A 27,218-nucleotide genomic window follows, 5' to 3' on the forward strand; every position below is an offset into this window, starting at 1 on the left:
TTCCGAACAGAACAGGGCAATCATCACATGATCCATCCCTTGTTGTCTAGTCCCAGCTTCTGGCAGTCAGAGGCTTAGGGATATCCAGAGCATGGGGTTGAATCCCTGACCATCTTGGCTAATAGGCTATGCTCCATGAACTTATCTAATTCTTTTCTGAACCCAGTTATACTTTTTGGCCTTCACTGCATCCCCTGGCAATGCAGTACACAGGTGACTATGGACTGTGAGATACTACCTTTTGTGTTTTTAAAACCTGATACTTATTAATTTCATTGGGTGACCCCTGGTTCTGGGGTTATGTGAAAGAGTAAATAATACTTTCTTATTCACTTTGTTCACACCATTCATGATTTTATAGACCTCTACCATATCTGCCTTTAGTTCTCTCTTTTCCGAGCTGAACAGGCCCAGTCTTTCTAATCTTTCCTCGTAGGGAAGCTGGTCCATACCCCTAATAATTTTTGTTGCCCTTCTCTGTACTTTTTCTAATTCTAATATATCTTTCTTGAGATGGGGTGACCAGAACTGCACAGACTATTCAAGATGTAGGCATACTATGGGTTTGTATAGTGGCATTATAATATTTTCTGTCTTATCTATCCTTTTCCTAATGGTTCCTAACAGTTAGCTTTTTTTGACTGCCACTGTATATTGAGCAGATGTTTTCCCCAATGACTCCAAGATCTCTTTCTTGAGTGGTAACAGCTAATTTAGACCCCCAGTATTTTGTGTGTAGAGATGGGGTTAAGTTTTCCAATGTGCACAACTTTGCGTTTATGAACATTGAAATTCATCTGCCAATATGTTACCCAATGACCCAGTTTAGTGAGATCCCTTTGTAACTCTTTGTAGTTAGCTTTGAACTTAATATATCTTGAGTAATTTTGTACCATCTGCAAACTTTGCAACCTCACTGTTGACCCCTTTTTTCAAGCTCATGTATGAAAATGTTGAACAGCACCGGTCCCAGTGCTGAAAACAGGCAATTTATTCCTACCCTTTGTTTCCTGTCATTAACCAGTTACTGATCCAGAAACTACACCCTAATGACAACAAGAACTCTTGGCCTGTTTGGGATTAGACAATGTATGTAGATTTCAAAGTAGCAGCCGTGTTAGTCTGTATTCGCAAAAAGAAAAGGAGGACTTGTGGCACCTTAGAGACTAACCAATTTATTTGAGCATAAGCTTTCGTGAGCTACAGCTCACTTCATCGGATGCATTATGCTTATGCTCAAATAAATTGGTTCGTCTCTAAGGGGCCACAAGTCCTCCTTTTCTTTTTACAATGTATGTAGAAACTCTTTTTCTGCACACAGTTCTGTTTTGGGGGATCAGACCACTACTACGACCAATACAATTCCACAATCTTGATGGCTAGACACAAGGTCCTGTCAAGACAAATTCCCCTTCAGGCCAGGGAGCATGCAGAAATTGGGAGTGGCATGAAAAAAATGGCTAGAAGATTTGTGCTGATTCCCATCAATTTCACACTGGGGAGTCAAGCATTCTGGATGCAGTAGTAGGGAGAGGTGCTAGGAACTGATGAACACTAATCAGAAAACACTGATTTATAGTGTTAGAAGGACTGGCTTAAAAAAAAATCCAGAAGCCATAAAATATGTTTGTGATTAATAGAAAAGATTGTCTCATCCTTGAAAAGTCAACTTGAATTTATGTTGACTTACAAATATTCGGAACCCTTCTCCTGTTACAAAGCTACTTTTGGCAGTACTGAATGTAGAAAGGGGAATAGAGTTGCTGTATTCATATTTGCATAACATTACCCAGAATACCTTTCTAAGTCACAGCTACCTGGTGTCTGAACTCTGGAGGAAAGGTTCAAGGTTTGTTATGATGACCTGTTTGCAAAGTTTTATCTAATGCAACTGGGTTTTATAAAAACTTTTAATATTTTACATTTAAACTGTTCTTTCTATCTCCAAAGCTCCAAAATAGCTTTACAAACCATGGGCATATGTCTTTCCTGAAATTCCCATTTGGCATGGGCATATGTCTTCTCCATGAAATTCCCATTTGGCACTCCGGCCATACCTCCTTCTGAGACAGAAAGTACCCAACTACCTAGAATATAGAATAAGAATATTTCTGGGGGCTGTGGAGGCAAGGATATTGAGTTAATCTCTATTTTTAACAAAAGCCCCAAAGGGAATTGTAAAGTAGCACAGAGCAAATAAGAGACTGAGACTGAAAAGTCTCATTTGAAAAACCTAGATGATGTAAATTGTATGGCACGCCTCTGCCTTGGAAAGATGAAGGAATAAATCCACCTGTGTTTCTTGGAAGTCTATGTATTTGATAACTGAAGTTTAGAATACAAGCCATCACCTGCATTCATGCTCAAACTGTTCCACAGGTGCTTTAAAAAGAATGGTCCAAATTCATCCCTGGTCATTAGACTGACAGATTTACACTGAGGATAAATTTGATCCAATGTGTTGGATACTATTAGAGCAATGGCCATGTAGATAAATATGGAAGCTATTATGAATTCAGCAGCAGTTCATAACTGTGCACATTGGAACTGACTGAGAGCTGGAGTATTAGTCAAAAGACCAGCGTCAGCCGCTGATTCTGAAAAGTGTCTTGGAATCTTTAACTCACACATGGAGAGTCTGGGATAAAAGTTCAAGTCGCCATCTAAATGAGACATTTTCTATTTTATGCTTTTTTCCTTTAAGGAGCAAAGTAAATACACAACTAAAGAGCACAAAAGAAAATTAAAATCAGAATTAACTGGAAAAAATACCATTAGTAGACATTTTTATAGGTTCTTGTGGAGGCTTTGAATACCTAGGTACATGACATTTTGTAACTGAGAAGTTGTTTTTAATTCACACAATATTCAGAATTTTTAAAAAAGGGTATTCTGAAAAACTGGCATCAGAGATTGCAATAATTTGCTTAAGTGTTAGGAATGCACAAATGAGCCGTCCAAGAATTTATTCAGCCTTGACCTTATGGAGGCTGCCAATTCCTTGGCAAAAACATAAATCAAAAACTCTTCTACTGCAACAGCATCTTTCAGTAACTCAGTCATTTGCCTGTCTCTAGGGCCTCTAGGATTTGCACTTCCATAAATATAGTTGGGGTGTGTTTTGTACAGAAAGCACAGATTTGACCAGGAGTAATTTTAGAACATGAAGTGCCAGATTATAAAACAATTCTTACTGGGGTGTGTATACCTCCCCATGGAACTTCCTGTCCTCCCTGAAATACACACCTCCCCTTCCCCCATTAAAAAACAAAGGTTCTAGGGCTTCTGCTTCATGGAAGATAAACATAGTTTGGGCTGATTGAGCCTTAAAAAAACTGTACATTTTTAACACTGTAATCAATAACATAAGGCAGCGCTGGAATATTTTGGACCAAGCTCTTCTATTTCCTTGCTTATGTATAAAGGATGTTAAGATAATTAGGGTGTGGACTCTAGAGTAAACAATCACACTTTAAGTATCAGTATTAACTTTTTAATTGGTGACCATTTTAATAAATGGAATAGGTAAGGGAGTTCTAACTTCAAAATAAAACGGTAACTGGACCCACTTAGCAAATGAAATTAGCCAGTGAGTCAAAAATGGCCAAGGCAATAACACCCTAATTTATATTCAGTTGAGATATCACATTATTAAATTGGCTAAATATATGTGCCTGGCATTCCTGTTGACATAAAATCACTGAAGTGGTGTGTTTAATTGGATGACTGACCTACAAACTTGACCCATAGAAAGGAATTACTTTCCCTTTGGAAAGAACAACAGGGCTCAGGTCACTAAGCACCAAAATTCAGTCAAGTGGATTTGCTGCCAAAGATGAAAAACCAAGGAACTTATATAATATGGTCCACTTACTTCAGCAAAAAAAATGTGGCTTCTCATCTCTAAGACGAATGACTACATTATCACCATGACAACATTATTCATAATTGAGATCTAGACAGGGGTGAAAGTAACTTAAAGGAAAGTAACGTACCGGTACTCGGAGTCCTGAATAGGGGTTGTGGCCTCAACCGGAAGAAGCAGGGCATTTAAATACCCAGGCCCTTTAAATCCAGATTTAAGGGGCCCGGGGCTCTGGCTGTGAGCCCCAGGGCCTTTAAATCAGTCTGGAGCTACCAGCTGCAGAGGCGGCTGGGAGACCCGAGGCTCAGGGACGATTTAAAGGGCCCGGGATTCTGGCCACTGCTACCGCAGTGAAGCTCCAGGCCCTTTAAATCACCACCGGAGCCCTGGGGTACACCGGAGCCCTGACACTGCTACCCCAGGGCTCCGGCAGCTTGGCTCCAGCGGCACTTCAAAGGGCCCAGGGCTTCCCGCAGCAGCCGGAGCCCCTGGCCCTTTAAATCATCACCAGAGCCCTGCTGCCACTACCCTGGGGCTCCATTGCTGCAGGGAGCCCCGTGCCCTGGGGAAGCCGGTCTGGTCCGGCACAGCGTACTGGCTCTCCAGCTTACTTTCATCTCTGGATCTAGAGTACCTTGTTGCAAACCCCAAAGTGACAGAACTGTTCAGTTGCAGAGTGTATTCTCTGCAAAATGTGTCTCTGTGAAATACTTATTAATATGAATATGTCCTCAAGAGTGAAGACCATATGAAGCAGACTGGCTCTTCACAGTTAAGCCTTGGGATTTCAGTTTCACTCTGGCGAACTGTGGGAGTTCAGGAAACGTTACCGGCAATCTCTTCATTAAAAGTCTGTATTGCTATTAAAAAGTGTAATAAATAGGTTAAATCAAAACTCTGATACACATTGGCTTCTATTAGAACAGGCACATGCCCAGTGGTAAATTCATTAGTGGTCTTGTTCACTTCAAAAGAATTCAGACCAGTTTTTCTATACAGTTGGCACATTAGTTCCATGGTAAAATGTAAAGGATAAAGCAAATATCATTTTTCTTCAGTTGTGACCCCACTTAACACAAGAATATAACTGAACCAAAATCCAACATATTTTGGAGTATGGGGAGGGAGGGAGGCAAGAATTTGAATAAAACAATTGTTTAAAGAGAACCATTTTATACTCTTCCAGGAGATTCAATTTCAATTTAGACATTGAGCACTACATTTTTATCAATACCCACAAGTAAGATATTATGAGACACAACTGCATAATCAGGAACGTATTAACAGAGCCATCTGAAATGCTAGTGGAAGCTAGAGACAAGGTGGGTGAGTAATACCATTTATTGGACAAACTTTGTTTCCCCAGCTGCAGACAGGAATCCGCTCCCCCTCCCCACCCAGAAGCAGATTTCTGCTGGCAGCTGGGGAAACGAAGTTGGTCCTGTAAAAGGTATTACTTCATCCACCATGTCTCGCTAATATCCTGGGACCAACACAGCTACAACAGTGGAGGCTAAGTCACACAACACAGGATTAATTTCCTGCTTGTATACAACACTGCGAGTGACAAACTAAAAGGTAAAAAACTAGATGGCAGACAGATGTGAGGAAGGAAATTTCAGAGACAGCACAGGCACAAATACAGGATCATCATCCTCAATATGGAGAGCAACTAGGGAAAACGGTTATAAAATCCTGTCCTGGTGGCACACTCCACTAGATTCTGATGAGTCTATAAAACTGGTTTGGGGAAGTGCTAGAGCGTGTGGAGATTCTGTGTGTATTTAATGGGCATATCCAAACATTTGTAAGTATTGGCTGCTGTTAAGAGAGCAAGTGTGTTTGATAACTTCCTCTAATCTCCCAGATGGCCCAATAGCTATATTATCAGAGTATCCAGGAAATGATCCTACCTCTAGACTGCAGTCAAGTGATCTTACACCTGTAGTATTAATAGTGGGATGATTTAGTCGGGGATCGGTCCTGCTTTGAGCAGGGGGTTGGACTAGATGACCTCCTGAGGTCCCTTCCAACCCTGATATTCTATGATTCTATGAATAGCAACAAGATTGGTCTTGCCATGCTGGAAACAAAATGATCTCTCAACAATTACCCATTGGTATGGCATGGTCTGGGCAATGGAAAAGTTTACTCATGGGAGACAGATATGCAGAAAGTGGATTGCCTTCTATTTCAGATTCAGATAAGGAGCTTAATGATGTGATAATTATGAATATGAAACATTCCCCTCAAGTCCAGAGTATAATAAAAATGAATAATAATGTATATTCTTTGCATCCTACCTCTAGACTATGAAAAAGGCATCTGAGACAATGATTGCTCTGGAAAAACAAACGATCATCAGAATTATTGTCAACTAAAATATGTTGTTTGTGGCTTTTTATTAGCGCTTGTAAGGGAACCAGAAGCTAGACTAGTCTAATACAGCATGACATCATCTCCTGTTGTGGTACAGAGAAAATAAAATGTCAACAAGATCACTTTTTTCTTTAAAAGCCCCTTTTTTTGGCACTTGGTTTCAACCATGCGGGATGCTAGTACTCTGAATAACTCTCTGTAAAACAGCTATGGAAATGGAGGGTATCAAACTTATAGGGAAATTACATTGAAATAAGAAAATGTTATTTGCCAAATGAAGCAAAGGCACCTATGAAATAGAATAAACACACCTTCATCTTATGGTATTTGACTCATAAAAAAACAAAACCTTTAACTGAGGTTGATTAAACCATTAGAAAAATTAAACTATTCGAAATATCATTGCCGTTGTCACTGTGCTCGTGTTACCCCAGAATTTGACATTCCTGCGTGTACCCCGGAATTTGATAGTGCCGCAGCCATCTTGTGTATTCAGCCACTTCCAGCTGAAAACCAAACATCACATAGCTAGGAAAATCTTAGGCTTTGAGAGGAAAGGCCAAATAACTGCATGTTTGGAGTTCTGCTATCAGAATGGGAGAATAAAACAAAAAAGTGAATGTATTGTAAGAATGAAAGGAATGTTTGGACGGCTGACCTTGGTCTTGAGCACCTCTGTCACCTTTGACATGTAAATTTCATTATTATTATGACTAGAAATGCTTTAATAATGAGAGATTATTATTTGCTGAAAGTAAAAAAATTGGTAACACATTAGGGAGTCACTATATGTTATGTGCTTTGTTTAAAATTAGCTATACAAAATTAGGCAAAGCAATTTGCTTTAGAGCAGTCCAAAAAAACCTTTCCTCTGATCAAAAATTTAACACCTAAATTCCCCAGTAGCTAAACAAAAGGGAGGGCCCCCAAAAACCTGGCTTCTAATTCCTCAAAACCATTTCAAACTTTTCAAATAACTACAAATATTTAAAATGCTCTAAACCTACTGCTACAGCATGTGTATACACACAATGCTTAAAACCTAATAAAAAAGTTTTAAATAAAAGCCTCTTGCTTGTGCCAATAATTTATCAAACAAATAAGCTGTGCCCCCATTAATTTATTCCTAACAATGCTTAACAAGAAACAGTTAAATTACCTCTGCTGTCAATTCTAAAAACTCTGGGTAACATTAGTTTTGAAACTTTTGCAGCCAACACACACTATATTTCTAGCATTAGACCCTGTAATCTCAAGTCATTCCCACCTACCTGCCAATTATGGACACTTTACAATCCCTCCTGTCCCTCCAACTTTTGCTCCAAGGCCAGATATTGATCCTTTGTTCCAGTAAATAAAAAAATTAGGACCAAATATCCCTTTGAAAATAATGGAAATTCACTCACTGACATCATGACTCCAACTGACCCAAGATCTTGGACATAGCTATTGGAATTGACCTTTATATTCCCTATATTTAGGACAGCGACTATTTACCCCCTAAAAGTTTATGTTGGTTATTGCCTATTGGATATGACAGTTGTTTCCCCCCTTCAATATTTATTTTTTTCCTTTTCTCCAATTGGTATTGCCTAAGCCAGAAAGCCATTGGGAGTGTTTAAAAAAATCCATTATAAAAATCAGAATTAAACTCAATGAAGATACATTCTGAAGGCTTCAATTAGGATAAACTTATGATATTCCGAATACAATGCCAGACAAGTGACGGGATAAAAGATTGTACCCTTTTCTGTTCTGTATTGGATGGTAACCAGAAGTGAGCTGTAGCTCAGGAAAGCTTATGCTCAAATAAATTTGTTAGTCTCTAAGGTGCCACAAGTCCTCCTTTTCTTTTTTCAGAGGAATGTGGTATCAATTATAATGTATCATAATACACACTGTCCTACAACCTACAGTAATATGCATATTTGGCCCTTTTCAGTATTTACATTTAAATTATCCGCTCATTTTATTTCATTACAGCTTAATTCACTGCTATGGATTGAAGGAACAACATTGTACTATATCACACTGGAAGAATCAGGGTTCTCTATTATAGAATACAGGGACCATTCACATTTTGATACTTATTTCTTAAAAAACAGGTTGTGTCCATCATGCACCAACCTCCCTTCGTATTCTTTGCTTTTGTCAAGATTTACAATATAGAAATTAATAATTTCCCTCTCAATTGTCAGAATGTACTTTTGTAGAGTCTCTTGAAATGAAGCAGACATACTAAGTTCTTGTCAAAAGCCAGGCAGAATAAAACAGGCAGAATCTGCCTTTGGATCACCCTTCCGAAATAGGAAGATGGACTCTATCCAGTCTGGTTAAACCTATCAAGTTCTGCATCTTGAATCTGGCACTGTTTAATGCTTTAGAGGAAGACAGCATAGGAGGAAAATATTTTGCAGAGGAATGGCAAGACAAACAAGTCAAAAATACCCTGCATTTGCAGTAGCTGGGTTGTCCGTTAGAGAATTTAGGGATGAGATTTCAGATCAATTTAGGGCATTTAGACATACATCTTCCCTTAAAATTAAGGGAAGATGTACATCTAAATCCCCTAAATTGCTTAGAAAATCTCACCCTAGGATATTAAAAGCGTTGAAGCCCTTGCTTAGGCTTTAGAGTCTAGAATACCCTTTTCTAGTATCAAATAGGCACCTTAAAAGGTAGGTATTTAAACCCTTTCAAAATTTTGGCATGTTAACAACGTAGGACAAGCCCAAGATGAAGATCCTGGCATCGTTCAGATAAAGAACAAACTTTTGTATTCATACATACGGCACATACTGGAAAATGAAAAAGGAAGGACCCAGGATCATGAAGGGAAACACCATAAATGAGCCTGTTTATTTCTACTGGTACTATTTCTGTTGTGAAATACCCTAGGTGCTTTCCAAACAAAAGAACATTTTTTCAAATGTGCATTTTTAAGTTTCCCCAAACAGGAGTTTCCTTCCAACTTCACATTTTTAAGGCCTTTCCTGTGGTTCTCGTGCCATCGTACATACAGTAATTAACGGACTCTAATTCACTGTGTGGGGATGTTTTGCCAGCAGGGTGCCCCATTGACTTCAATAGGGCTGGGCTCTGGCACTGCCACGTACCCACATGCAGACAATTGCAGCATCAGGGACTAAATCTGAAATAATGTTTTAAAGAATTTATTTTACTTTTCACTATTTTTGCTGTTTTTTTTTGGACAATGAAAATAGATTGATTAAGTTTGACTGCTTTTAGTCAGTTGTCTTTTTGGTTCCCAAGCTTTAGCACATTTCAAAGAGGACTGTTTAACGACCCAGTTCCATGGAACTGTATTTTAAATTTATGATTTAAAAAAAAAGCTAAGCTTTTGCCCTTAAGTACATGCAAGTATCACTTCAGAATCTATTCATTAGTGTTCATTTACAATGTTCTTTTTGTTTTTGTTTTAGTATTTTAAAATATTTTGCCTTTTTTTCTCCTGACAGTACATAAGAGCATCAAAAGGATTTTCTATTTTTTGCCCCAGTTTAATTAACCACTGTACATTCTGATCCTTTAACTGATTTGCTTCAGTACTACTTCTACTGGGAAATTCATTCTAATATTTGGCATCTGTTCCCAACTGTCCTTTCTGAACAGACAGGGAAAAGTTAATTTTTATTTGTAGCATCATTTCTCTCTTTTGCCAACAAATTACCTGTGGCATCTTTTACAGCCTTTTGGTCTCCCTAACTGTGTAATTGTTTCCCCTTTCCATAATGTCTTAACTAGGGTCACGCTTTTACTTTACCAATGATCTCATTTAGGCCAGGATTATGCAAAGACACATTTAATTAAAAGCATTAGTAGTGAATAAAGTTAAATTTATGAAAGTCTTTGAAGGATTGGGACCTTAACAAACCCAACTTGATTATTAGTCCCGTAAATTAACTTTCCTTACCTCTGCTTATATTTCACAGTTCCTTATTCACCTGTATTGACACAGAACATATGACCAGCTTACTCCTACTGAATAACTTATGCTGATGTAAAAGAAACTACTATGGAGAAAGGTGCTACTTAGTGTGAGCAAAAGTTTCACAATCTGTCCCAAAGCTTGAAGAACAGTAGATTGCTAAGAGGCTTTCCCTGATGTAATTAAATTGATCCTCAAAAGCATAAATGAGTCCTAGTTATTGGACATTTGTTATTTTTTTCCATAAAGACAAAATGTAAATATATTCCAAAGGGATTAGCCCGGGGGAAGCCATTTATAGTGCAATGCAGGGAAATTTCAATTTAAGTAGAAAGTCCTATTAAATGCATTGAAGAGAATCATCCTACTTCCCTAATAACTGGAGTTTTGCTATATCCAAGTTCATTTTAAGTGGATTTCACTGAACTGTAGAAGCCATCTGATGCAAAGCAAAGCAAAAATAGTTTTCCATCCATTGCATTTGGAGATGCAACGCTAGTACTACTGGAATAAGAAGTGAATCCTCGTGAAGGGTGAGGGCCTGAACAAAAACCCTGGATCCAATCACCTCCTTAAATTTGGGGAAATTTGTTTCTGGGTGCAGACTTTGGGTGTCATCTCTACCCATATGTGCAGAGCAGTCCCTTGGGTAGGGCGAATCAGGGTGACTGCTCAGGGCCTGTGCAATTAGCCGGTGCAGTTGGTCCCAGAAGACATAGGCATGGGACGTAGGAGTTTGGGGAGTGCTGCTGCCCCGCATGCCTGGGGTCCTGGCTGCTGCAACTGCCAGCAGCAGCAGGTGGCCCAGAACCAGGCCGGATCCATCCCACCAGCCCAGTCGCTGATGCAGAGTGGGGCCCCCAAGCCGGTGTGGGGTGATTTGTCCCAGGCTCCGCACCCCGCTAAGGATGGCCCTGCATATGTGAATTAAGTTACATTGCCTAGAGTAAACTACAGTTGAAAAGACATGAAACATTAAGGGCAGAAGATATCAAACACATCAGTCAAGTACATGAGTGTTTTCCATCTTCTCATAGTATAGTGTCACTTGTGACCTATATAAACAAAAATCAAACTCAGGAGGGGCTAGAGGAGGAGCAAAGGAGAAACATCCATGAAAACTTAAAGACAATCACTCAATCAACAAAACGGTTACTAACCTTCTCGTAACTGTTGTTCTTTGAGATGTGTTGCTCATGTTCATTCCAATAGGTGATTCCCAATTAGATGTGTGCGTGCCTAATTGGAATGGACATGAGCAATCACAGGAAGAAAAAATGGTTACTAACCTTCTTGTAACTGTTGTTCTTCAAGATGTGTTGCTCATGTCCATTCCAGTTAGGCGCGTGCACATCTAATTGGAATCACCTCTTGGAATGGACATGAGCAATCACTTGACGAACCTCACTTTCTCACATCTCCCACCTAGAGCCAGTTAGAACTCACTGCTATAGCAGCTCATAGAACCCACTCTAAAGGCAAATGAACTTTCTTAAATATTTAGACTAAGATACACTTGTTTTTGGAGATCATGTATAAATAATTGGAAGAGCTCTTTCATTTTGATAACTGATACAAGAATCTATTCAAAACTCAGTATGCACACCCATAAAAGACACACATTTTAAAAAAAACCAACCACCTTAGTCTTGGACTTTAATTCTCTCAATATCATTGTTCTATTTGGTCAACTTGATCATGCATGCAGATAAGCAATGTTTTGATTAAGAAAGCTCCTTGCTTTGTTACTCTGATCCAGTAGACAAATAAAGGCAAAATTCTTCCGGATCTGCATACTGCAATTTTTGCACTTGCTCAGCACACAACGTTTACATTGTGAATTGGATGTGCTGTATGAGTGAACAATCATAGCGATAGAAAAAGAGCTATTAGCTCATTTGTCATCCTTCTACCAGTGCTGGATTGCTTCCAAGAGTAATTTTTGTCAGAATTTTGTCCAGTCTCTTATGAAGTGTTCCAGTAAACAGGACTCTCATCAGTTATAACTTGGTGGAGTATCCCAAAGTTTAAGATTGCCCTATGTCTTTAAAACAAAATGGAAATATCTTTTTTATTTTATTAGATATATTAACTGAAATTATCCACTTCAGAAATTAAATTGTTGATATATGACAGCTACAGATGAGATCCAATGAAGCTAAATTTAATAGATTTAGTAGTTTCTGGTTTGTATGTGATAACCGAGGTTTTGATGCTTTCATCAGATACAGACGTGTCTTCCTCACACATTATTACATCATAAAAATATGGAAAATTCTTTGGATAAAAAATATAATTTGTGCATACAGCAGTATCAAGAAATCGAACAGCAAACTAGACCACATTTACAAGTGCTGGCATGCAAACAGTTTTCTTCTGTGCCTTAGTTCTTTCCTTTTTGACTCTGCTTAAATAGGTGGCACTCTGCCTTCTGGCTGAGCTAAAAATGGAATAACTGTTGCTCATATCAGACTAAAAAGTATTTAGTGCCTTGATATTAGTTCATAGGTGCTCCATGATACATGGGTGCCATAAGATTGATTACCTCCCATTCCAGACTCCATAAAGGATTCCATTCTCAAGCAGGACTCATTCTAGTAACAGTATTTTCCTGAATTCTAGTTTAAAGATAAACATTTGTTAAAAAAACAAACAAACCCAAACATTAAGTCTTTGCCAGATTGTAATTATTCTTTTACGCTCCAAATCAATTGCTAGCTGAATCCTTACTGAATTGCATTTAGCTTCAGCTAGTGATCATCCAAACTAAACAAATTCATTGTTCAAGGGTCATGAATGTTCTCTTCTCCCTGTCCCCAGGGTCAGCTCCTGCAAAAACAACTAAGCTCCTAGACTAGTTATTCAGGCATTGATCACATCATCATCCTGGATTGGATTTTCTTGATGTACAATAATATGTCTTTATCTGGTTGCAAAGTCTCTAAATTGGCACACTCTCAAAGATGTTTTAAATTTCAATAAATTTAATGATTCATTTGCAATATAGTACTCATCATTTTTGTACTGCTATGCATCCTAACAGTTTGTCATTTTCCATAGATATATGCCCATCAAATATATATGTAGTATACACATCAAAGTATTTCAGATATACTACCGAATTTTAGACACTTAATTCATGTAATTAATTGTCAATTTACACAGACTACCTCTATTGCAACATAATATTTTATAATGCAACTCTAAAGGCTTGCTTATATTAAAACACAGTTGTTAAAGAGTACACTCTGGACATTTCATTTAATCTTAAAACAAGAACGTTATCATCGATGTAGGAGCCATTTTTTAAATAGTTTGAACTTCATTTGTTTTATCACAGGATCAGGCGATCAAACAACATAGTTTCAAATTAAAATCTTACTACAGCTGTCCCCCAACATTTATGCAAACTTTTCTCTGATTCCGAGAACGGTAGCTGGGACTGAATGAGCTTCAGACAACAGCTGCACAAATTTAAAAAAGCTTATGTAGTTATGTAGAGTCATACACAAGTAATTCAAAGAGCTAAAAAAATAGACAACTTTTCATCCAATGAGACTAAAGGCTGTCTTCAATGGGTGAGAAAGAAGGGATCACTACTGTAAGTCTACTTGTGTTCTAAAAAGTGTATTTTGCAAGCTCCCCATCAAGACACTCAAACAGCTTGGTCAGACTCCTTAATTAGAGGCAGGGGTTTTGGTCCTTCTGAAGTAAATTTTAAAACTGGCAAAGGGCGCGTTCAGAAAACCAACAGCAAGCTTGATTTGATATAAAAAAGCTGCTAGTTATATAGATATTCAAAGAATTATGGAGCATATTTGTTTGCAAACTTAATTCCTATATGTTTCTTCACTGTTACTATGGTGCAGCAGCATCATACTTAAGGCTGTGTTAGAGAGTTCTGTTTTGATGGGTGCTTTAAATCTTTATTTTGTAAAAATTTCAATGAAATGACAAAAACCAAACACACAGAATATAGATAGCAAACACCATTTGAAATTCTTCATGGAGGTTTGATAATAAAAGAAATACAAGAAACAAGATACAAAAAACAAGAGTTTAAAAATCACCCATTTTGGCAATTATTTGATTGGACAGTCTCACTTTTATTTGTACCATTTTGCAAGAAATCTCACACGCTCTAGGACCTGTCCTTTGGCCACATTTTGCTGTACTGATTCTAGAATCTCAGTTATACATCAGGAATATCAGTCCACAACGTATTTTACAATATTTAAGCCATAATGGCAAGTTTGTTCACCAAAATGAACTCAACGATTTTTAATTTGACAAAGAATCTGCTGTATTCAGAATGCTGTCATTCACTCGTAAGGGAGACACAGAGCACACCAGAGTGAGAGTCCTTCACTCAATACCCCTGAACCCTAGACAAAAGTTGAGCTGGGAAAGAAGAGACTAGGAGCTTAGTGACAGAGACCTCAGAGTGTTACAGCAAAATAACTTCCCAAATGCATGAAATGTGTGACAGCCAGATGTGCTGATCTGTTGATATAATCGATATCAAGGCACATAGTCATCATTAAGCTTTCATGTTAGAGTGCAAATTTTGAGGAAGCTGAGGTACATAATGCTTTCTGATATTGGTTGGAGATGGAAGTGAAAGCCTTATGGAGTGTTTGAGTGTGTTACTGACAGTGTAGACAACAGAAAGGTGTAAAGGGATACACGTCTTTCCCCTAACTTCTTTCCATGCTTTTAAGGTTTTGAGTGGATGGGGTGTGTCCTACTGTATAGTGATTGCAATATTTTTGAATTAAATCAAACACACCACAGTGGTTGTCAGAGTATTTTTTAATTACATTCTGTGACTGTGTTCATATCCAAATGGATTTTAGGAATGATTTTTACACTGTCCATAATTTGTGCATAAAGATAACAAAAATCAAATAACCTTGTGCAAGATGTACAACCTTCATACTTAAAAACGAAGCACACAGAAACACATCCAGTAGGAGGAAGGCCTTTTCAATAAGTTTTTTTTTCATAACATGAAATCACAGATTTAAAATTCAAACTGTACACTAAAGCATATGCAGAATTTTTTCAGAGACTTACTGAGAAATGCCTATAAGGATTTGCTTAAGGACAGATTCTGATATGCTTACTCACACTGAAAAGAACGTGAGTAATTCTGGATACACTCAGTGTAAGTAAAGGTGCCAGAATTTAATCCTTAGTAGTTACATTAACTTTTTTTCAACTATGAGTTAGGCAAAATAAATGCTTAAGGCAAATTTTATTGTATATATTTTTCAAAGCTAACATAATTATATGTACTTTGTTTATAATACACTAAAGGAATGTACATTATGGTATGTGGAACATGTGGCAGGAAGAAGTCAGATACATTATAGTTAAAACATTCAGTTTCCTGTTTATAGAAGTGTTTTTCTATTTATATAAAACCCACCATGTATTGAAATTTTATCATACATGCCAGTTTGGCTTACAGTTAAAAACATTTCTGGAGTTAGAGATGTAAACAAATATGGAGACATGGGGAAATTTTATGTTCTGTTACTTTTAATGTGTAATGCATGAAGTCAAAACAACTGCTAAGCTACCACTCTGAAGATTTAAGTGCTTTGCTTCTTTACAGTATCACATATTAAATTAGTTAGTGACAGTAACTTAATTTTAAGTGATTAACGGTTCCTTAACTGACATAGTTTCAGTATCCTTTACCTTCATTTTGTGAGTCCAGTGTCACAATCCAGGCAAATCATATTTCAGCAGACTTCTTTGAAAATGCTTCTTAATCAATGCAATCGTTAAATAGATATGTTTGCCACAAGCAACAGTAATGCAAAGAACACGGTCAAACAAGCAGCTAGGATGTTCTGGAAACTACCCTATGCTGAGGCTCAAATACTGTATGGCTGGCACAGCAATCAGGAGCAGAGATGCTGCCAGAGGCATTATCTGTTACGTTAAGTCCTGTCAACCAGGGGATCCCTCCTCACAGTAAGGTAGGGAATGACATACTGAAGTCTATACTTCGTTATTCCGTAAAATGCTTTCTCTACCAACTGATGATGGCAGCACATTCAACAGCGAACTATGCCACAATAGCTCCTAAACCTCAGAAGAGGCGCAAGAGCATGCGTGTTAGCAGCCCTTTCTCCTAGTGATCTTGAATGCTGTGGAGAGATCCTGCCCTGCAGCTTGTGTGGTAGGATCTTTTCTTCTCCTTTTAATCTTAAGAACTGAACAGTACAGTGCAAGGCAGCATTTAGTCCTTAAGGCATGGAGGAGGTTCATATTTAAAATAATATGGAATGTCTTAAAAATTATAACCACACTAATGCGCTGAAGAAAACACTTTTTGATGGGTTTTGAAAAGTTAAAAAGGAGAAATTTGTAAGTACTTTTTAAGGATTTCTTGTACTTAAAGTTTTCAAAGGTAATATGCACAGCTAACTTCGAGAATGTCAAAACACGCTGGACTTAGCCAAAATAATTATGGGGGTTGGGCAAAAATTATGGTTTTCATGGCAAGAAAACCACTGCATGTTTTTGTGATTTACATTTATTCATTGACTAATTTTTCTTATTAATGTACAGAATCCATAATATATGCACATAAACTCACCTATGATCAATTCCAAATGTCTATAAAGGTCTCTTAAAAAAGTAAAAGTAGCCCTCCCACAAATTTAACAAATCTTTTAGCAAATTCTGGAACCTTGATCTCTGTGCCTAGGATCAAAAAGTTAAAAGCATTTCCAGTTCTATGATTTTTCAGATGTTTCTATGCCTCTTCTCAGAAGTGAGGATAATTAAAAAAAAAATCTGAGATAACTTAAAAATAAATTCTGTCTTAACTAGTTCTTATTATTGTCTCCACATACATTTTTTAAAAAAAGTCTCGTCCAAATGAAACATCCTATATATATGATCCCTAATGTAATGGTCCAAGAGAAAGGATATTTTCATACAATGGAATCTCATTAACCTTGGAAATGTAACTAACAAATACCCCATCGGATGGAAATCTTATATTTTTATGACAGACGAAGTTGTCACTCTTCAGTCACTTCCTCTTCAGGTTGTTTAAGCTCATTCAATAAATCTTTACCAGATGCTCCTGCTTTTGAAGCAAACAGAATAGCACCCTGTTTAAAACCCAATGTCTTCAAACTTCTGGCATAATCCGCAAATACTACATGGATTAGTTTATGTAAATGACGGTTAAGGAAAACAGAAGTGAGAGATAATGGAGAAGGCTCAGAACCAGGCTTATACCAACCCCTGTCTAAGCAGGAAATGCTGAACACTGCTGTTAATCACTTGTTCACTTCTGGAACAAGATACCAAATATCATCTAAATATAACCTCTAAGCACAAATTAAGGCAAAAGTCCTAATGCACATGATTTACACATAGCTGCTCAGCACCATTTTTCCAGATCGTCTAATGGCAGCAAATTAAAAACAGCAAAATTTTGATGAGGATCTATGGAAATTAATTTGAACACCCAGATACAACAATACAAAATTTAATATCTTGTCTTGACATATATGAGTTTTCTTATGGTACACAGATCCCATTTTTAGCAAACAGACTGCAAGATATTGGCAATAAAATAATTTGGGATGATCTACAGGACTCACTTGTGGCTTTGTCAGCTGGGAGCACCCGGTCATCCCAAAATTCATGTAAATAAAAATCTTTATAATGGCTACAATTTTCAAGATTCAACACGTTAGCAGAAGTATACACTGGAAGAAACAAGTTCTCAGGTGGATTTCTTATTGTTAAGCTTTCATCTCACACTACACTTCGATTTATAACTTACATAATTCTTACAAGCTCAAAACTGATGATCTTTTTAGTAAACTGATGATCCTTTAGCACACACTGCAGGGGAGTGTGCCAAAAGACCTGAAATTCAATGTACATTGTGGCGTACAATTTTTAAAAAGATAACTGCCTTATTAGCCTAGCTAGCTCAACCTCGCTATGTGCCCAGCAGTAACCAGCAATTTAGCCGAAGTTCCATCAGCATCAACACTCTGCCATCTGCTCCCTTCTCCATTCCCAAATGTAAAGGTGTGAATTTAGGTAGTAGTATCCATAGGTTTGCTCTTATTCTTGCTCCCTTGTTTGTTTCCCAGTGCCACTGATTTAACAGAATACAGGAAGAGCCTGGTATTATGATTTGGGTGTATATTTTCTCTCCACGCATTTTCTTATTCTGTTATTCCTTCAAGAAGTACAGTACACACCCCGGGGGACATAATTATTAGGAGTTTCTTTTCCTGTACAGACTAGCTGATTTTTATATATATATATATATATATATATATATATATATATATATACATACATATACATATACATACATATATATACACACACACACACACACACACTCACTGTATGTCTTTTGGAAAAGGATATTTGTATCTTCATTAACTTCAATTGTGCCATACTTCAGACACACCTCAACAAATAAGGCAGCTCTATCAAAATACCTCATGCTGTTGAAAAGAAAAACAAACAAACTGTTAGGACAGGAAGATTTAAAAGTTCAAACCATTTTGATCTGGCTTATCTAACTCTATAATTCAAGAGTATTCAAAGAGTTGATCTTTGATGCTAAAGTTTTGAAAGGACAAGGTTCAATTTACTAGCTCTGAGTAACAGCTGTTATAAAATGTTAGCACTCGTTTAGATGCTGGCACCTTTAAAAGCTGCTGAAAATTTAAAATGCCAACATGTTCCCTTGAAATTACAGAAAAAGCATCAGTACAAGCACATAGACAAGGATGACATGCTGTTGAAGTAACTGTCAACTAAATAAAACAGAATGAATTGTTCAAAAAATGAACTGAATGTAAGAAGTTCACAGAAAAACACATATTTCCTGATCATACGTTCAGCTGACAATTTTGGACAAAGCAGTGTAGAGAATGTGCTCATTCAGTTCTACCTGTGCAGCATCTCTGCAACTCTTGTAAAACTCCCTAGCGATAAGAGGACAAGGATGGCCTTGGATTTCTGGTTAACTTGGGGAGAGCAAAGGTGATCAACCCAACGTTTCAAGACATCAGCACACTCCTCTGAATTCAAACGAACCTTTGGGAGATAAAGAAGACCCAAGTCTGAATGCACCAACTGCTATATAACTAAAGAAAACATTTCCATGACAAGCCATGTACAAGTTTACTACATTATTTCATCTGATTGTAACTTCATTACAACTCAGCAGATTCTTACTTAGAGTTTCTCTCAAGTTACCACTTCCCAAATGCACTGGTCCCTAGAATGGTAATAATGAGGAAAATGAGAAACACAAAAAAGTTCTCAGGTTACTTAAACCTTGACATAGGAAATCAGGCTTGCTTGCTATGCATTCCATTACATGTACCCCTGATGGTATGCAGAAGTCTTCCAGGGGGTACATCAACTCATCTAGATATTTGCCTAGTTTTACAACCGGCTACATAAAGAGCACTTGTGAAGTCAGTACCAACTAAAATTTCATACAATGACTTGATTATACTGCTCTGTATACTGTACACTGAAATATAAGTACAATATTTATATACCAATTGATGTATTTTATAATTACATGGTAAAACTAAGAAAGTAAGCAATTTTTCAGTAATACTGTGCTGTGACACCTTTGTATTTTTATGTCTGATTTTGTAAGCAAGTAGTTTTTAAGTGAGCTGAATCTTGGAGGTACGCAAGATAAATCAGCCTCCTGAAAGGGGTATACTAGTCTGGAAAGACAGAGCCACTGCACTAACAGGATTCACTGCAATCAAAAGTGTCAAGGAATTAAATACAATGGGAGAAATGTCAACTTCTCCTGAAGATCTAAAAAACCAAAATGGGCAAATAAAAATGGGACTCATCGATTTGGAAAAATCTATACTGCCCCACTCCCTTACCTCTTCCAGTGAAATAACTAAACAGATTGAAATTTTTATTACTTTAGGATAGACATCCATGAAAGTGAAATATATTATCTTTTTATTATTTTAATTTTTTTCAAGACATTAAAATAAATCACATAAGGGATATACAATTTTACAAAAGAAAAATGTAGACAACAATCAGAACAGGTTATTAAAATGTCTTTGACAAATCTTTGGTGACAAACTCGAAAACTGGGAATTTTGACCATTGTTAGTCCCCAATCCTACAATCCGATCCATGCAGGTGGGCCTCTGTGCCCATGGGGAGACCTTCTGGGGCTCCCTATGGGAGAAGGTGTCTGCCAGCAATGATCCAGTTGCAGGGTTGGGACATTATAGCTTAATGCATTGGAAAGAACTTTTCTCATTGATATGTTTCTGAATTGATACTGAATGTTCTTCAAGTCTGAAGGACCTCGAAATCCACACTAATCTCTATAAATATACGTCTTGAGGCAGGCCTTTTATGTTCATAGTTTAATTTATACTTATTTTATTTCCAATGTTCTGCAAGCTGTTAAAGTAAAGAAAATTTCTTTTACGACTAAGTAAAAGATATAGAGATAGTTACAGGTGGCATTGTTGACTAGGTCATGGGAAAAAATGTAGGCCGTAACCAATGAATATAATAACAATGAAGAAAGTCATCAGTGTACTTTAGTTGCGAGCTAACTGAATCATTGACAGTATATAAACAAAACCAAATGCCACTGCAGTTTAAAATAAGCCAAAAACTGATGCAGGGCTTCTTTGTACTATCTGGGTAATAATCTGGATTGAGCAATTACATACTTTTGCAAGCCATGCTGCACGGTTCCATTCTCCATAGGTTTGCAAATAACGACACGCATCAGCAGCTTTATCTATTAGACTGAGCAACTGCACTCCCTCTGGAAAATAGAAGTAGATTACCTAAAATTTGACTCTCAACTAATGGGAAAAAAAAAAGTTGCTATTTAAATGCAACAGATCCCCCCAGAAAGGGTCCCTTGCTGCCTCTTGGGATACAGGAGCTCCACAAAGTCTCCAGTTCTTAACACCCACCTCTTCATGCATTGTAGAGCTTTGGAGCTCTGAAGGTTATCCACGACACCATCTCCCTTTGCCTTACATGACATCTGCAGAGCTTAGAAATGCTCCACAAAGTTCTAACCTCGCCTCTGCTTCTCTTTGCCTCAAACAGACATGCTAAGGAGATCATTGGACCATGTAGACTTAATCGGTGTCACAGAATTATACCAAACAAGCAGCCCGATTTCTGCAAATCATCCTTTAAACTTTTTTTTTTTTTTTCAAAAAGTAGCCTAGGCCCTAAAAAAAAATATTAACAAAACAGAGTAATATGCTTAAGAAATGTCTAATCACCTATAAACATAAGTAGTTCCACCACATGACTTCAGAAATTCCAGTCACCTTACAACAAGCATCTATTACATGAGGTAGAAAAACACAAAGATATAGTTCTAAGAGCCTATTTATATATTAATGGGTTTGAAACAAACTGAAATATAGAAGGCCTTTCATTTCCAACCTGTGTGTTTTAATTTTATCCAATAAATATGCTTTTGTTTTCATTAGGAATGTGACAGCAACCTTCTCTGGGATTAGCAATAAATTGCAAACAGGTTCATTTCTGGAATATGGTTTGCAATAAAAAAATAGACTGACTTGTTCAGCCTTCTTTTGAAGTACTTAAAATTATGTCTAATGCTTTTTGTACATCTGCAAACCCTATAAAACAAGCACCCTATATGGTTTACTGTAAAATGAGGCTTTTTGTCTAACCATATTAATTTCCATAATAATTATCAGTATTGATTGCTTACAAACAAAAGGAAAACACATATTTTACCTGCTAGCTTTCCATTTGCTATCATGTTGGTTGCTACCAGTTTAATGGTGCTTTGAGAAGGACCTGATGAAGTGACAGTAGTGACCAAACATGCCTTGAGTGAATCACAGTAGTAATGTGGGTTTTCTGCATTTGTCTCTAATAATAGTTGTACTGCTCTGTCAGTCTGGTGAGAAAAAATAAAATTACATCATCTTAAAAAACCCCCCACTTTTGTTTGGATGTTTAAAAAAAACAAAAACAAAAAAACAACAAACAGTTATAGTAACAGAGATAAAAGGAAAAAATCTATTTTTTCAAGTTTGTTTACTAATTTGACTATAGTCCCAATTCAAGATTGCACCTTATTTAGGACACCACTTAAGCACACATGCTCTGAATAGGGATAGGGTTAAAGCACAAGCTTAAGTGCTTTCCAGAAAGAGGGCCTACATAGGGGAAACAGTAAATTGCGTATGCAGTTTTCCCTGTTTGTGTGGTCTTCCACAGAGCAACAGAGGAAAGAAAAGCAACTTAAAAAGTAGGGGTGAAATAAGACTGTATAAGCAAAGAAACTGGTCAGGTACCCAAAGGGTGGCACCTGCAATAACCTAGCACATTTTTTTTGAAATTCACTGTATTTATAGTTGATAGGTTAACGAATTATGGAGAAATATGAAAGGCATTATGTATACTTAGTAAAATCTGATTTTAGGCTGCACTGGTTGTGTTGGTATATTATCTCTTTATTCATGTCAAATCTTTTAGATCTGACAGGAGTCATTGACACCACTATGTCGTCTTGTAAACTTGCATACCAATACTAGCAGTTTTTCCCTGCAAATACTAAGCTATCTGAGCAGCTTGATTATTTTCTTTCAGAGAACTCAAAGGGTAGTATCTGTTTGGTCATCTGACTGAAGAAAGATCCACGTGGAGTTCCAAAAGAAGGATGGGTGTTGAGGTGATTTTCGTATGTGGGATGACACTTAACTGTGTTTCCATTTCATTGGACCCAGATGGTGCAGTGGAACAACATACCCAGCTGTCTAGCCAAGACTAGGTCTTGCCTGTAGGCTAGCTTGAAGAAACTCAGCCTAGATAAGACAGACATAATGTTGTCTGGATAGAGGAAGTATTAAAAAGAACACACAAAACCCACAGAAACAGGTAAGGGACATTACAAACAAACAAGCCACCCACAAACCTGCCCCAGGAGAAGAAGTTGGTCAGCACATTTCCTGGTGTGGTCATAGGTTGATCTTTTAACCTCCTGTAGATGTACCCTTTCAAGCTGAAATTTCTGCAGAGAAAAATTAAAATGATTACAAATCTGAGAATAAACTAGCTAATATATGAAATATATTTTATATATATATATATATATATATATATATATATATATAAAATATACTTTTCCATAATATGAATTGGAAACACCTGCAAAAATATGTGATCTTAAAAATATATATAAATTTGAAGTACATACAAATGATCTTATAAGCCTAGAATACTATTTATTTATTAAACCACAAAAAAAGCCCAGCCTTTAAATAGTACTGAGTGCTTTAAGTTCACAATAACAAGTACACTGAGATAAGGGTAAAATTCCATTATTAACACACAGTCATGCATCTTTTACTTTGAAATAAAAGTGAGGCATTTATATGTAGGAGCTTTAAATTCAAAAGGGAAGAAATGCTCGTCATTTTGTTGATTTAGTCACACAGCTACTAAATACTAATTATAAACGGTTTTCAATACCTGGAAGTAGGAATTTTCACACAGTATGTCATAGCATATATCCAACGGGTTGATTAATTTTTCTTGCAGACTATCTGTAGTTTTTGTAGTTTGTGCTTTTTCCTGAGAGAAACTGTACAAATAATGGGAAGCAACACTCCAAAAATGCAGTTCTGATTCATCCCCATAGAGTCTGAGAAGTCAAAAACCAAAATGAAGCAAACCCTACCATTATACATTGTAGCTACAACATCAGACTAGTTTAAATTCCCAGCACCCCCCAATACAATCACTTGTAACCATAATACTTATTCATTGTAGATTTTTTTCCCACATACTACTAGTAATTGTTCTGTATTTTAAAATAATTTCTTTATTCAGAGAATAAGGTACATTCTTTTCGGCATCACAAATATTGTGGGTTACCAATAAGACTTATATACGACATCACAAACAATGATCTCTTTTGAAATATGTTCGACAAACTAGGAAGTAGCAAGTTGGAGGAAAGACTTTTACAAGGTTAGTTAAAGCTCAGTAAATCCCTCCACAAACTAGTTTAGTGAAGGCATTCAGAACCTAATCTATCCTTAACTTAATTTTCTGGGTTGCTTTATGCTTCACCAGGAAAAAAATCAATCATAAAAGCTTAGAAGCAACTAAAAAATGCAGAACAGGTTAAAAATTATCATTTGAGCAGAACAACAACATGACAACGGTCATGGAATTAAAAAAGAGCCCCACTTTCTGTTTTCCTTTGCTTGCATATGGGCCTAGGTTTTAGGTTGTAAACTCTTTGGGAGAGAGATTGGACTCTATATTCTAGTAAAGTACCGAATACATTTTTGGGCATTGTACAAGTAACAACTACTATTTCACTGTGGGCACGGTCGTTTCTTATACCTTTCTAAAATGCAATTCTGTTCAATCACGTTAAAGGAGTCTTTTCACTGTAATATAAAACTCAGTGCAAATACAAATAATTCACTAAGATAATAACTTAGACCCCATCCTTGAAATACATACACATTCCTAACTTTATGCACATCATTAGTGTCATTCATTTTAATAATCCTATATACATGCTTAAAGTTAAGCACATTTGTAAGTGCTGACAGGGTCAGGATTATTTAGAAAAACCTTTCGACTTTATCTGAATCTCTGTTACCTTGCAACCAGTAAACATCTCTGCAATAGAGTAAATTCAGGATCAAGCACAAGTTTCTTGACGTCACTGCAAAAGCAGAAAGTCATATCTGATCTGTAATATGCTGTGCCGGATTTTTAAAAAACAAGTACTATATATTACATCTAGGAATTAAAGTTTACAAATGAAAACGAAGACTTTTATTTCTTCTTGTCAGACAAGGAAAGAAGAAGTTTATCTCATGCTGACCTGAACAAAGGCCTCTATCAAATAATATTTCATCACAGCAATAGGAACTATACCAAGTTTAAGTATGTCGAAATCTTTACAGGAGCAATTCACTGTTTATCAGTTTTAATAGTTAAAATCAGTCTGTCAAGAATGCCTTCTGACTTACATGTATTGCAATAAATGTGAACTACCAGAAGAGTATACCTGAAGCTGTAATATTGGTTTGTAGCAATTCTAAATATTATAAAATTAAATTAATAACAAATGTCATAATTATGTAAATATAACCTGGATGGTGTCACTGGACATCAAATACATCTATTATAAATCTATGAATTCAGGTTTTGCATACATTTTTCTGCATACAAAAGAAAATTAGCCTTTTTTTTGGGTTGAGGGGAGGAAAGGGGAAGTGCTTCCAGTTTCTTAGCTGCAAAGACTGCCTTAATAGTTTAAATGAATGTACTGCCATCTGTTGGCTATGCAACCAGGGAGACTGATGTAATATCGTCAGAAGTATGAACTTCACCCATGAAGAGTAACTTATCTTGAAAGAGTAGGATTTTCAAAAGGACCAATGTGATATTTTTCTGGTTAGGGTTTAAAATTCTGCATAATGTTTCGATTGATACATTTTTTTTAATAGGCTGCACCCATTTGGCCCAGGCAGCACTCTGAGGAGCAGACATGTTGAGAAACAGTTGCCAATAAACTGTGAATGCCATTTGAATTTAAATGCTGAGTATTCCTGGGCCTCTGGCTGGTAGCCACTGTTGTCTATGGCATCAACAATGTGACAACCTAAATGTCTCAAATTAGACATGAGTTTCATCCCACTTTAATGTTTAATACAGTAAATTATTCTGACTGTCAAGCCAATATTAAACAATTTGTTTTAAGAAAGATCTCCGATTTGGTAAGAATGCTACCGTTAACTTTTCATTAGACAAAGCAGGTCATGAAGTAAGTTAAATTTCATTTATTGTAACAAGTACTTATCTTTAAGCACAATCAAATGTTTTAATACAAAAATAAAGTTATTCCAGAGTGGCTGCTAAATGAAAAACCAATCATTACAACTTTTGCTGCTGCAACCTCATTCAAAGCAGTACTTTGTTAAAACATTAATAAAATGGTGCTTACTTGGACAATGAATTCAACTGTTTTTGAAGCAGATTTTTAATATTTTCATTCTCTGGATAATCACTGCAAAGAAAACATTTGATTTAACAGGAATATATATTCTAAGAATTTTATATTTCCTCATAACTATATTGGCAATATTATCTGAAGTGGTAGAAGAGTTTAGGCTATGTACAACACGAAACATGGTGGAAGCCAACTTAATGTTCTCATGTCCTTAATAAAAAAACAGTTTAGACAGAAAATCTTGGACATCAGTTACTAGTTTCCAAGTACTATTCATGGCCTGTTCTTCATTCCTGCTCACCCTCATTACTCCCACATCTCTGTTATTGTCTCCTTTCTCTTCGCATTTCCTTCTTACCCACTCACCTTTAGGTCTCCCCCTTTTTACGTTGCCTGCCCATTCCTAATCCTCAATCCCACTTGTCTCACAAGTTCTTTTCCTATCTCCTCTTCTTTCTCTATTGCTTACTCCTGCTTATTTTCAGCAATAATAAATCCAATCTTGACCATCCTCTTATTCTTAACTTTTATGCCCAACGTACCCACTGTTACCATGGCTTTCCCACACTGGTCCCTCACTCATCAATCTCACCCCCATTTCCACCTCTTTTTCAACTACAGTAGAACCTCAGAGTTACCAACACCAGAGAGATGAACTGACCAGTCAGTCACACACCTCATTTGGAATTGGAAGTATGCAATCAGGCAGCAGACACAGGGAGAAAAAGCAAATACTGTACAGTACAGTGTTAAATGTAAACTACAAAAATATAAAGGGAAAGTTAAAAAAACATTTGACAAGGTAAAGAAACTGTTTCTGTGCTTGTTTAATTTAAATTAAGATGGTTAAAAGCAGCATTTTTCTTCTGCATAGTAAAGTTTCAAAGCTGCATTAAGTCAATGTTCAGTTGTAAACTTCTGAAAGAACAACCATGTTTTGTTCAGAGTTATGAACAACTTCCATTCCCGAGATG

The 27,218-nt window shown here is 36.8% G+C and overlaps 1 protein-coding gene across 4 annotated transcripts in view; it reads right to left on the reverse strand.

The window, feature by feature from the left end:
* Window positions 1-14,987: 14,987 nt before the first annotated feature.
* The window catches only part of WDR11 (WD repeat domain 11), a 74,385-nt gene continuing 62,154 nt past the window's right edge, over window positions 14,988-27,218 (reverse strand). For 2 of the 4 annotated variants that reach the window (XM_037903360.2, XM_037903362.2), the window contains exons 21-29: window positions 26,239-26,301; window positions 24,886-24,951; window positions 23,739-23,910; window positions 23,182-23,277; window positions 21,996-22,161; window positions 20,936-21,033; window positions 19,150-19,295; window positions 18,618-18,697; window positions 14,988-17,394 (exon numbers count right to left, since the gene is read on the reverse strand). In XM_037903360.2, coding sequence (XP_037759288.1) covers window positions 17,237-17,394; window positions 18,618-18,697; window positions 19,150-19,295; window positions 20,936-21,033; window positions 21,996-22,161; window positions 23,182-23,277; window positions 23,739-23,910; window positions 24,886-24,951; window positions 26,239-26,301 — 1,045 coding nt within the window. In that variant the 3' untranslated portion in view covers window positions 14,988-17,236. The other 2 variants (XM_037903363.2, XR_005226033.2) reach the window with 2 other exon arrangements.

This window comes from Chelonia mydas, chromosome 7 (genome assembly GCF_015237465.2).
Source record: "Chelonia mydas isolate rCheMyd1 chromosome 7, rCheMyd1.pri.v2, whole genome shotgun sequence".
Classification (NCBI taxonomy): Eukaryota; Metazoa; Chordata; order Testudines; family Cheloniidae; genus Chelonia; species Chelonia mydas.